The sequence below is a fragment of the Myiozetetes cayanensis genome, unplaced genomic scaffold (genome assembly GCF_022539395.1).
Source record: "Myiozetetes cayanensis isolate MyiCay16 unplaced genomic scaffold, myiCay2020 scf10, whole genome shotgun sequence".
NCBI lineage: Eukaryota > Metazoa > Chordata > Aves > Passeriformes > Tyrannidae > Myiozetetes > Myiozetetes cayanensis.
In genome coordinates, this window is record NW_026086605.1 from 4384041 (window position 1) to 4396934 (window position 12894).

The 12894-nt window shown below is 46.2% G+C and overlaps 1 protein-coding gene and 1 long non-coding RNA gene across 4 annotated transcripts in view; one reads left to right on the forward strand and one right to left on the reverse strand.

Annotated features, from left to right (window-relative positions):
- Nucleotides 1-1252: 1252 nt before the first annotated feature.
- Nucleotides 1253-5727, reverse strand: LOC126634751 (uncharacterized). Of its 2 annotated transcripts, none has more exons than XR_007627428.1 (2): nucleotides 5590-5727; nucleotides 1253-3409 (listed from the first exon to the last, which is right to left on the reverse strand). It is a non-coding gene; the product is annotated as an uncharacterized LOC126634751 (long non-coding RNA). The 2 variants fall into 2 exon arrangements; XR_007627427.1 differs by lacking the exon at nucleotides 5590-5727 and adding an exon at nucleotides 4657-4876.
- Nucleotides 5067-12894, forward strand: part of DOCK1 (dedicator of cytokinesis 1) — a 263338-nt gene continuing 255510 nt past the window's right edge. For both annotated transcript variants that reach the window (XM_050305334.1, XM_050305335.1), the window contains exon 1: nucleotides 5067-5190. In XM_050305334.1, coding sequence (XP_050161291.1) covers nucleotides 5145-5190 — 46 coding nt within the window. In that variant the 5' untranslated portion in view covers nucleotides 5067-5144. The remainder of the gene's footprint in view (nucleotides 5191-12894) is intronic.

Below are 12894 nucleotides of genomic sequence, written 5' to 3' on the forward strand. Positions count from 1 at the left end.
GTGCCCAAGATACACATCAAAAAAACTGCTGCTCAAGGTGATGCCTGGGATGCTTTTGACAGAAGGGAATCTACTCTTCCTGTAAATGGTTATTTGTGCAGAGCACACAGTGATAGTGACTGCCCCTCCCCCAAAAAAATCTCACTGCACTTTTCCCTGGAGAATGTAAAGTCTTCCATTCTGCCAGGATCAGAAAACAGATTTTCCCCTTTTGTAGAAATGAAGCCACTTACATTTATTGTGGCACTGTAAAACTCTTTTTATTATAGAGCCCGAGATGAAATAGCAGGGTATAAACTGAGCTGTATCTATAATAATCACAATCCTTCCAAAAACACATCGCTTTGGAAACTCTTGTGGATTTGTAAAGAGCACCTAGAGATGCTCACACATTTGCATTTAAACATCCAACCCACTGAAGAAAACTTGTTTATTAAATCATTTTCAGTATAGCACAGTCTGAAGGAACATAACTTAGGAGGAATCACTTGCTTTATGTACAGCCAAGCCCCAGTTTTTAGGTTGAAGCATAAACAGTTTAATAAAAAGATATTACTTAATAAATTAGTATCTTTAGCTCCTTTCTGAACTGAGTATCTTTACCTTCTCTCTGAAGGAATCATTAATCATCCTTTAAATTCCTGACAGCCCCATAATCTCTGGATATAAAAATTCAAATGCAAGAAGGAAGTAACTGTGGATTGAGTCAGCAGGATGGAAGGAGAGATGCTCTCTTTAACCCATCTGAGAGATCCCAGACCAGTGCAGTCAATGCAATCTATTGTCACAGTAGCTAAATAAATCCAAATGCTGCCTTGGAACACTTCTGCTCGCACAGGAAGTCCTGCACCTGTTGGTTATCACAAATGTCATTGCCCTCCTGCAGGAAAAGCTTAAGACATATCCATAGGTGATCAAAATGCTTCTATAAAAGTGAAAGGAAGAGCAAAGGTTACTGAGCATCCCCAAAAACACATGGGCAAGGCCTGGAAGGGCACAAAACTTCCCTCTAACTGTTGTCAAACTTTGTCCAGGTTTATAAGTGCCACACCTTGGGTGACTGTAGCCAACAGTCATGTCAAAGGAAATGCAGTTTTGGCTTCTTAATTCTCCCTGAGAATGGTCCAAATTCATCTGTAAGACACCCCCAAAATCATACATATAGCAGGTATATGTAAACCCAAGGCTGAAGTCATTTTTGTTACACAAACTTATAAACTGAATTTTACTTCCATTCTGACTCAGAGCAGTATATTGTAAAAACAGAATATTTATTAACAGCATCTCTCCATCAGGTACAAAACCCTCTTGCTTTGTGAATACCCAGACCTGGAACACAGACAGTTTTCATCAGAGAAATGATCTAGAGAGCACAGAGGCCATTCACCCCAAATGGAAATTGTACAGCAAAACTAGATGATGAGCAGCTGCTTGGAAGCAATAACATCTTCAACACAATATATTTAATAGAAATAGAAAAGCCAAGCAGTTATTTATTAAATTTTTTATAAGTTCTCCACATCTCCTGGGAGGAATATTTCCAAGAAGAATTTGCATTGTGCGTGCACAACAACTACTTATATGTTTTGACTGAAAATGTTGTATTTACTTACAAGGCCTGATGATGAAAAATATTATTATTACAAAACCCTGCGCTATTTAACTGAGATGGAACAAACATTCCCCTTGTGTAATCATATGCAATAACTATAAAACTAATCTTGATCATATCTGTACATTTATAGAGTATCTTTTATTTATTGCAAATCTGTCTCAGGCAGGGTAACAGTTCTGTTTCCATTCATCCTTTTGAAAAGATACTGTGACAAGAATTTCAAATCTCAGCCATGGCCAAATACTGCACTTGGATTTCCTGGAATTAATGTTGTGAAAAGGAATGTGTCTGTGCTCCAAGAGAAGCGCCTCCAATGCAGCGGGATGCACTGAAAAAAATAAGGTGAGAATCCCAGGAGTTGACATAAGGATGTGATAAAACTTTCAGATTTTATGGAAAGAAGCATTTTTCAGTTTCCTCTTAATAAATGGAAACCATACATGCACAGTGTGAAGAAATATATTCTGCCTAAGCATGTAAAATATGTCAGCTTGAACATTTTACTGTTTATTGAAAAATGTTTTTCAGGATAGTTTATATTATGTTTGCAGGAGAAAAATAAAACTCTTTTATTTTCTCACTATTACAGTCCTATCGCATTACCATTTTTTTCCTAGCTGTAAAAAACCCCCAGCATTGGGATATTTATGCTTGGTGAATTAGGAGTATTTTTTACTGGCCATCAAAATTTTAGTGGCATTAGCTCTATTTGTAACAGGTTGTCATTAAAATGAAAATGTGGGAAGCAATAAAATGAATATGGACCCTCATCAGTATCAGCGAGGCTTTATGGTGGTCTTGGGACCAGTTGTGTTATATTTGTTACACATCATCATCAGACGACAGGACAAACCTCTTTTTTCCACTGACATCAAAACAAATTTTGCTGTTGTATGGATTGTATGGACTTAATATGTAACATATGTAAATAATTCTTTAGCTTTCATTTGATTGAATCTGGAGTTTCCCGCCTGAGGTAGGTCTCAGTACAGGTATAAATGTAAACTGAGACTAAGGAGTGCCAATCTGTCTGAGAATTAATTTCTCCCTTGGTTAACACCTGGGGAAAGGTTGGCAACAGCATTTTCTTCATGAATGGAAAATATGCTCCCTTAGCCTCCCTCAAAACGGACACAAATACCACAGTTTGACTTCCAGATTTGAACCTTGAGGCCCAGAAAGGATAAAATGTAGCAACAGCTCATTTATTAACTAATTCCAGTTATCTGCAATCTTCAATTAACATCAGCGTGCTGCTTTGTATCCCCTGCTCACACCCCCAAAGCCACCACAGTTCCAGGGCAGTGATTCCCGGTTATCAGTAATCTAAATGAAAAAGTCAATCAAGCTTCCCTGATTTACAGATTGTTACAGTAACACCCTTAAAAGCCTCTAAACCATCTAATGCCTGAGTAGCTTCTACACCTTTTGCTGCACAAAAAAATAATGCACCTGTTGTATAAAACTGTGAAACATTAAGTGTTGGAAATAAATATTATTGCTGCACCGCTTTTCCATTCCACTTTGTCTTGTGTGGAAAAGCAAAGGTGACTACAGGCACAGAGCAAGCACATCCATTATTTCAGCTAATTCACTTTGATTTCCTTTACAAAAATAAACCTGTGAAATCAAAGAGCTCACTTGTAAGTAGTCTTTGGTAAGGCTCTAATCATTTCTCCATTAGTGCAGGATAAAGATGATGGGCCACAACTTCGAAAACCTTTTGATCTCCTCACTCCCAGACAGGATGAATGAAGGTGCAGGAGTTTGCTCTGTCTCAGTGGCCTTTGGATTCTGCAGGAGAGGGGCAATGAAATTTAGATTAGTTTGAACATGTAGAGGATGATCTGGGAAACTAATCCCAAAGATCAGCAAAGGAAAGGCACATGAAAAGAGGAGTAGACTCCTTCAGGTGTTTGAGGGAGCACTTGATCTCAAAACCTGACAGGAAAGAGAGCTGTTGCAGAAACTGGCCCTCTGCCATCCTAACAAAAGAACATAAGATGAGAGATAAAAGATTCAACCCTGGACCAATTTTAATCCTTAAATTTGTGGTATGGGGCTTCCCCTTTGGCTGAGGGCTAATCCTCCAAATAACAGCCAGCCAGACATTTCACCTCTCCTTATTTCCCTTAAGTAGTACCCTTCTGCTTTTGTTGATTTTAGCAGTTTATTTTCTATTTCCTAAAGGCTTTTTAAAAAATTTTGGTTTTAAATCATGGTCCTGGATCTCTCCAAGATTTACAGGGGTTTTGTATGAGATTTTGGATTTAGGTCTAGAAATCATAAAGTTTGTAATTTTTACAGCCCAGGAAGGATTTGCTCCAAAAGGGTTGCTCAACATCCAATGATTTGGGTTAGAAAGGACCTTCAAGACCATCTCGTTCCACCCCCTGCCATGGGCAGGGACACCTTCCACTAGCCCAGGTTGCTCCAAGCTCCTGTCCAACCTGGCCTTGGACACTTCCAGGGATGCAGGGGCAGCCACAGCTTCTCTGGGCAACCTGTGCCAGGGCCTCACCACCCTCACAGCCAACAATTCCTTCCCAATATCCCATCTAATCCTGCCCTCTGGCAGTGGGAAGCCATTCCCCCTTGTCCTGTCCCTCCATCCCTTGTCCAAAGTCCCTCTCCAGCTCTCCTGGAGCCCCTTTAGGCACTGGAAGGGGCTCTTGGGTCTCTCTGGAGCCTTCTCTTCTCCAGGTGAACACCCCAGCTCTCCCAGCCAGAGCATCTTGGAGCATCTCCGTGGCCTCCTCTGGACCCGCTCCAGCATCTCCACATCCTTCTTGTGGGCCCCCAGAACTGAAGGCAGTTCCACAGGTGTGGTCTCACCTGAGAGATGAGCAGAATTCCCCCCTCCCCTGCTGCCCAGGCTGTGGGATCAGCCCAGGACACGGGAGAGTTTCTGGGCTGGATCGTGTCCAGCCTCTCAGCCACCGGCTCCCCCAAGCCCTTCTCCCAGGGCCGCTCCATCAGTTCATCCCCAGCTGGGATCGACACAGGGCGTTGTCCCGACCCAGGTGGCGCAGCACCAGCACCTGGAACTTGTTAAACCTCACGACGTTCTTGACAGCCCCACTTCTCGAACCTGTCCAGGTCCCAAAGGCAGAGCCTGCTACAAGTGCTGAACATTCGCACAAAGCCCGTTTTCTCGCCGCACCGCCGGGCAGGAACCCGTTTTGTGCAGGCACAGAAACTTCCCGTCGGAGCAGCACCAGGTGCACCTGGAACGCAATCAGGGAGGCGCCTCCCCGTCCCGCTGCCCTTTGTGCGGGGGCCGGGCGGGTTTTGCCGTCGGTGGGAGCCGCGGGGCCGGTTCCGGAGCGTCCCCCCGGGGAGCGCTCCCGCATCCCCGGGGCGCGGGCGGGATGCGGAGGGCGGGCGGCCCGGAGGGAAGGGGCGGCCGGCCGGGCCCCGGCTCCGCCCGCACCACATGATCCGAGAAACTTTTCCCGTCCCGCGGTTGGAAAATGGCGGCGTAGGGAGCGGGGGCTCTCGCATCCCGGCGCCGGCGGCTCCCGGCGCCATGACCCGCTGGGTGCCCACCAAAAGGGAGGAGAAGTACGGCGTAGGTGAGGACACACCGCCCCCAGCCCGCCTGCTGCCCCCGCGGGGGGACCCCCGGCCCGGGCCTCCCCCATCCCATCCCATCTCATCCCCGTCCCTGCCCGGCTCCCCCGCTCCGCTCGCCTGGAAGGGGCAGGGATGGATCCTCCCCTCCGGGGCCGGGATGGAGCGCGGTGACCCCCGCGTTCCCGGTGTTCCCGGGACCCTCCGGAGGGCTCCGTGCGGACCCCCCGCCTGCCGGGACTCGCTCCCAGGAACTTTAGGAGTTGCCTGGGAGCGAGCAGCTCTCTAAGCTGGAAAAGTTGCCTTTTCCCTTCGCTCCGCTGTTGCCGCCTTCTTCCCGAGCGCTGCTCGCGGCAGAAAAGGCTTTTGAGTTTTGTTTCCACGTCTGTTTCTTTCCCCACCTCGCTGGTGGGAGCAGGGCAGGATTGCGCTTCCCAGGCGGGATCCTCGGTGTCCGCCGGGAGCCCACCCTGTGCCCTGTCCCTCCTTTGGAGGTTTTGAGGCTGCCGAGGACAGTCTGGCTCCGCGGGGAGTGTGATGCTCATACAGATGAGGGGGTTTCCCTGCGCGCTGCTCTCCGCGGATCCATTTCGTTCTCCGCTCCTTCCGTCCCTCCCAAACAAGAGGGGGATTGTTCCCAGCTGGTGGTTAAAACATCTCCGCTCTAATTAAACAGCACCAAAGCGTCCTGGGTTTGGGCAGGGCTGTGCCAAGAGGGCCCATCTTGAGTTTAAAGACGTTTGATTCTGAGCAAAAGACTTTTTTTTTTTTTTTTTTTTTTTTTTTTTTTTAAGGATTGTGGGGAAGAAAACTTAAGTGGCATGAATGAGCGTTTGTCTCGGGGAAGGAAATAATAAATCTGACTATTCAAATTGGAGAGACGAAATTCCATGTCCACCACAGTTCTTGGACTGGACTGATTGTGAAGAAAAACTTTTCATATAAACCTACGGATAAGACTTGTATAAGCAAAGAGAGCAGGAAAGAAAAGGAGTTTCTGGGTCTAAGGAGAGCCCAAGTGAATTAATAGGAATTAATTTTAAATTCTGTGTGTATGTCCCGAGAAAACAGGGCGCAGCTTTTAAATTATTAGCAAACCCCAGTTACGCTGTGTGAGACCCAGGAGTAATTTCAGTGCTGAGGATGCAGGACACCTGTGTGGAAGCAAAAGTGCTGCTGATGGCAGTCGCTCGTTAGGCTCCCAAATTGCCTCCTCGTGGTGTGGGATGGGTGTTTGGGAGAGGCTGGAATGATAAATTGTCACGTAGTAGAAGTTGTTACAAACCAGTGACACTCGAAAGCAAGTTCCTCTTCTGCAGGAACTCGTGTCTGCTGCTCTGGTGGTGGCCACTGCCCGGACCAGGCTTTCCAGGAATCCGTGTCTTGGGAGTGACTTTGAAAGGATGAGAGAGAAAGAAGTGTGGAATAAACTGAATATTTTAAAACATGCCTTAGGTAAATTTGGATCTCCAGTGTTGGAGATTGTGTAGTAAGAGAACGAGACTTAAATGTAGTTTAAGAATAAAAAAAAATCACGTTTCTCAGTTTGAAAAAGCACAAGACGATGTGCTCAGCCTATTTGGTGCTTAGTTGGTATGTTTTGTTTGTGTCCAGAGAAGTTTGTCATGGGTTTGTAATAGGTTTGTTTTTCTTCGATAGTTTGTTTTCTTTTTCCTGTAAATAAACTGGAAGGGACTATCATCCCTAAACTGGGGTATTTCTCTGCTGAATCACAGGGGTGTGAGAGTTGAAAGTAGCACTGCAAGGAGATAAAATTGGATTTAGAGTTAATTGAACACTGCAGTTCACTGGCCTGTGCTGTGGTGTTTGAGGAGGGATGGCTTCCTTTTGGTGTCGCTGGGCTTCCTCCTGAGGAGGATGAATATTCAGTTTGGGTTAGTGTTTGGTTATATATGTTTGTGTTCTTAAAAAAAGGGCACCTGTGTACACTGAGAGTCTTCTGATGTTTTCTTTTTTTTGCTGCTCGTGAAATTGGAGGCTGTGGAGAATTGATGCTACGGTTACAGAGTCCCAAACAGAATTGGAGAAGGCACTGTTGAGCCTAAAGCTCTAACATAAGAATGTTTTCCTTGCTATTTGCCCTGACCAATCCTGGAGGCTGATGTTGACTCAGTATTGTCTGATAGTGAAAGAGAAACATCTTCATGTTCCCAAAGAGGATTGTTGGTTGAACTGTTGGTGATATGTAATATATTTTGTGTGGATCTCATCAATACGTATAAATATCTCCAAGGGGTGTCAGAGGATGGTGTCAGACTCCCTGGTGGTGTCCAGTGATGGGATGAGGAGCAATGGCCACAAACTAAAACAAAAGAAGTCCCACCTCAACGTGAGGAAGAACTTCTTTCCATTGGGGGTGGTAGAGCGCTGGAACAGCTGCCCAGGGAGGCTGTGGAGTCTCCCTCTCTGGAGACATTCCAAACCCACCTGGATGTGCTCCTGTGTCACCTGCTCTGGGTGACCCTGCCTTGGCAGGGGGTTGGACTGGATGATCTACAGATGTCCCTTCCACCCCCAGCTGCTCTGGCATTCTGTGTGCATGCTTCCCTCAAGCAGAAGCAGCAGGAAGGAGTGTTTTGTCCTGATTGTTACTTATGTCACAACCGTGGGAGCTCAGAAATGTGGGCATATAGAGAGAGATGTTTATATTTAAAGAGATGTTTATACATGCGTGTTTATATATAAAGAGATGTTTATATATGAAATATACATGTTTATGTAATACATATATATATATATATATATACTTTCCCCCCCTCCTCTTGGCTGGTTATTTCTGTGCACCACTGAGGTTTTTTTTTTTAGCATATCCAGACCCGAAGATTTGCTGGCTGGAATAAATGAAGGCACCAATCTGTGCTGAGAAGGTGGTAGGACACAGGTGTGTTAAGGAAGGCTCCTCATGGCCAGCCCTTTGCCCTGGCACTGTGGGGTCTGTGGTGCTGCTGGATTTCCTGCACTCACACCAAGTGAATTTGGTGTTGTGCAGAGCCATTATCTCAGCAGGCACTTGTGAGCGTGACTCAGCTCCGCTTCCTGACGGAGTTCAGGGGAGGCTGCACGAGGTCTGGGTGTGGGTATAATGGGATAATATGGTTATTAGATTAACATGTGGGGAGCCCTGCGAAACAGGAAAGCCATCAGCTTAATTGGAGAAGCTTTTCCCTGCTCCTGATGCTGCGTGTCCTTCTCCTTCCTCTCAGTCCTGCCTCTCATCTCCCTTTCTGAGCCAGGGGGAGGCTTATGGTCGTGTTGAGGTGGCCCTGCGGGTGTATGGCTTCCTTGGAGGGGACATCAGAGGCTGTCAGAGTCCCAGGACTTCTCATGTCTGCTGTGTCCCCTCGGTGGCACTGGTGGCTCTGGAGTGTGGCTGCCCAGTCTCCCATTTCCTGCTTTTAGTGTGATGTGAAAATTGCAATTTTGGTGTTCTTCCTTAATGAGATGTAATGAGCTGCTTTGGCAACTCTGTGAGCCTGGAGAGAGCTCCTGAGATAGCATAAAGTGGTGGTAGTAGCTTCCAAATCCTCAGGACTTCTGCTGTTGTTTGACCCTTTGCCTTTGGGCTGAGAACTGCAGTGAGAGGTGGAACTGGTACCACTGTGGTGTTGCTACAAATACTGTATTTAAAATCCTTTTGTGTCCAAAGGTTTGTGCCTGTATGGGGGAATTAGACCACTATTATGATAGTTTAATCCCCTTTTTTTTGTCTTTTTAAAAAAATGAATGGTGAAGTAGGAAAATAGTGCCCTTGGATGGTCAGATGTAGAAGGAGAACTTCCCAGTCATGGGGCTTGTGAGCCCTGTTGAGATCCTGTTAATTTTCAGGATGGGGACTCTACTTTGCTACTCCAAATGAAAACATGGATAGTTGTGCCCTCGCTGTGATCAGGAAGTGTCTCTGCCTTGTAGGCAAAGTGCTCCTGTCCTTGGACAGCTTCATGAATTCTGTGTCCAGCTCTGTCCCTTCACTGCAGGAAAGATGTTGAGGGGCTGGAGCATGTCCAGGGAAGGGTCTGGAGCACCAGGAGCAGCTGAGGGAGCTGGGGCTCAGCCTGGAGAAAAGGAGGCTCAGGGGGGACCTTCTGGCTCTGCAACTCCCTGACAGGAGGGGGGAGCCGAGGGTGTCTTGGGCTCTGCTGCCAGGGAACAGGGACAGAATGAGAGGAAACGGCCTCAAGCTGGTCTAGGGGAGGGTCAGGTTGGACATGAGGAGAATTTCTGCATGGAAAGGGTGGTCAGGTGCTGGAAAGAGCTGCCCAGAGAGGTGGTGGAGTCCCCATCCCTGGAGATGTCCAAGGAGCACCTGGAATTTGGTAATGCTGGTGGAACCATAGGAACTCCTGCAGCCCAGCACTGCTGCTTTGCTTCCCCTGCTCCAGGGAGGACTGTGGTGCTGTGGGACAGATTTAAGGCTTTTGTGGAACCCTGGAGTTATGGCTTGTGGCTGTGGTGAGTGGTGGTGACACGTGGAGACTTTTTTTTTGTTTATTAAGATGACCTCGTGTCTGCAAATTCACGCCCTAAAGTAGGGAAGAAAAAATTTCAAGGAAATTGGAAAAGGTGCATCTTAGGAATGCATTTGTGTCATTTTAGTGCTGCTGTGTTGTGAGAGAGGTTTGGAGCTGCCTGGCATGACAGGACAGGTACCTTTGTGCTGTTAGTGGCAGGAGGACCCTGCTCTGACACGTCCCAAACCCGTAGAGTGAAAATGAAAATGCCCATGAAAGATTTGCTTTATTGATCAATGTTTGATCAGCATTGATCAGTTATCACTCTGACTGAGCTCATGCAGATTGAGTTTCCTAGAGACAACATAAACCCAGTGGACACCCAGATTAGGGCTTTATTTGTGGTATCCCTCTCCTGTGAGGAAAGACTGGGAGAATTGGGATTGTTCAGCCTGGAGAAGAGCAGCTCTGGGGTGACCTGATTGTGGCCTTCCAGCACCTGATGGGAGCTGAGAGGAAAGATGGAGAGGGAATTTTTACAAGGGCCTGGAGTGACAGGACAAGGTGGATTGGCTTCAAACTGACAGTAGGTTTACATGGGATATTGGGAAGGAATTCCTGGCTGGGAGGGTGGGGAGGCCCTGGCACAGGTTGCCCAGAGAAGCTGTGGCTGCCCCATCCCTGGGAGTGTCCCAGGCCAGGTTGGACAGGGCTTGGAGCAACCTGGGCTAGTGGAAGGTGTCCCTGCCCATGGCAGGGAGTGGGACTGGATGATGTTGAAGGTCTTTCCAACCCAATCCAGTCTGTGATTGTATTTTCACAACACCTTTTTATTCCCTGCTTGCTGAGGGGATGCATTCCCACGTTCCCCCATCCCTGTCACCCCCTGAAGCAGAGGGAAGGGACTGGTAGATGAAACACTCTCCTTCCTTCATGAGTGACCTTAATTTGACTGCAGGCATGTGCTCAATTACTCCCAGTTTACTCAGCAGCCACTATTGTTCTCTATCAATAAACACTTGTTGCAAACAACAGATTGGAGAGGGATAAAGATACCGGATAAGTGTGTACTCCTGTTTGTTTTCATCCAGGTCAGCGACAACATTACAAGCTGGGATTGTTCTGAGAAGTGATTAGGGATTTACCAAGAATTATTACTCTTTTTTTTTTCTCATAGGGCACATATTGACTTCCAGTAGGCAGCCAGGTCTGTAATGCAGAGCTTTTATTTATCTCTGCAGAGAAAGTGGGTGGTCTTTAAGGTCCCTTCCAAGCCAAACCATCCCGTGATTGTGTGATTTCAGGTAGCACCTTGGTAGGTTTGTAGTTATCCCCTTTATCCCTGGTATTATAAATGCTTGGGTGCACTGAAACAAGGCTAATTTGGGGCTCTTTGCCACACTTGGCACGGATTTCTTTGTGGTGCTGTAAGTGCATTTTCCTTTCTGCAGAGGCAAAGTTTGCAGGGAAGGGGAAAATAAACTGGAGGTAACTTAAGAGTCAAAGCAGCGTCTCCAGGAAGCCTTTCTGTCAGCTGCACCTACAAGTGTGAGCGTTGGGATAATTTTTCCTTGAAATATTTGTGTTTCTGGAGTTTGCCTGCTGTTGGGCACAGGCAGGATATGCTTTGTCTAATCCTTCAGTGCAGCTCTGCAGGACTGAAATCCAATACATCTTGTTAAATACCTGTAGATGTGTCCAGCCCTAGATAAATAGCTGAAAGCTGACTTATATTAATGAATGGAAGCTCCAGCAAGGAGCTGCTGCTAATCCAGTCTTAAGGTATTTACTCTATCAAAGGTGTCAGTCTTGTCTCTCCTCTTGGACTTGCTGCAGGTCCAAAACTTCCACAAGTCATTCAGTGGTGCTGCTCTTCATTATGGTTCTTCTTTGACAGGGAGATGGACCACTGGAAAATTAGCTTTTTTTATGTATTTTTAAAACTGAAGATTTATATTTCTGTTTTCTGGCCCGTGGTAGCCCCTGAGGCCTTTCTGACAACAGTAATTTTCTGAGTAAGGTTTTAATCAATTCCTTAGTGAGTTATTGGAACACTTTCCTCCTTTAGCTTGGGGTGGGGGAGATGGGAATTGAAATCTTGCCCTATCTAAACTAAAAAAGTGTTCACTAAGAGATAGCTCTTGTAATTCTGAAACTTCATCTCTGTTTTCAGGCTGTAGTTGTGCAAACATTTATATATTTATAGTATTATTCGACCACGTTTATATAACTTGTGAATTACATCTGATTTCTGATGTAAAGGTTTGTAACAGAGGAAGCAGCAGTGGCTGAATTTTAATTTCATCGGCAAAAATGAGAAATATCTCTGGAAATACTTTTCTGCTCCATTTAGCTTTGTAACCAAACTGAAATAATTGCATTGAGAACTATTCTGTGCAATCAGGGGTCCATATATGTAACAAAACAAGCAGATGGATGAGTAACTGAGGTAACTCTTGGCTGTGATACATGAATTTTGGTGGGTTTTTGTATAGTATTTCTTAGCACTGCTGCTTTGTTTCCAGCATTGCTGATGTTATTTCTGCACAAAGCTTTTTATAACATGTTTTTGGAGGTTTGTGGTGGCTGATTTTGGCCTGAGGGTGTTGGAGTAGCAAAATGTCTGTTACCCAGTAGAAAATACCAACAACTAAGTGGGACAGGGTTTGCTGTGTAATTTATGAACATGAATGGCAGTAAAATTGTACATAATCAATGTGTGTGCTTGCAGGCACTTGGGGGTTTAAGGCACTGTGTTCTGTACATCTCTGCTCTTGTAGTAGCTGTGTCACTCTGATGTTTGTGCTACACAAATTATTCTGTATTGGGATGGAAAAGCTGCTGGAGCAGCTCCCAGGCTGAGCCTGGTGCAGGGATTGTGTTGTTCCTGAGGAGTCCCATGTCTGGAGGGCATTGGTGATGGACAATTATCTTCCCTCTGGGGGGAACCTTGTGGCTTGCCCTGAGGATTTCCTGGCAGGGCTTCCTGGCCAGCCTGGAAAATGGACCTTTGGCAGAGCAGGTGGGAATTGGGGTGAACACAGAGACTGAAGTGCCCCAGAGCCTCTTCAGGCATCCCAATACCTTCTGGAAGTGCAGCCTTAGGTGTTTGTGTTTGCTCTGCCTGCCCTGTCCTCCTTATCCAAACAAAAGAGGGAAGTGCTGGCGTCACTCCCTTTGCAGTTGAATGTAATAAAATAACATCTGTTTAGGGCCCCAGGAGGAGGGAACCCACAA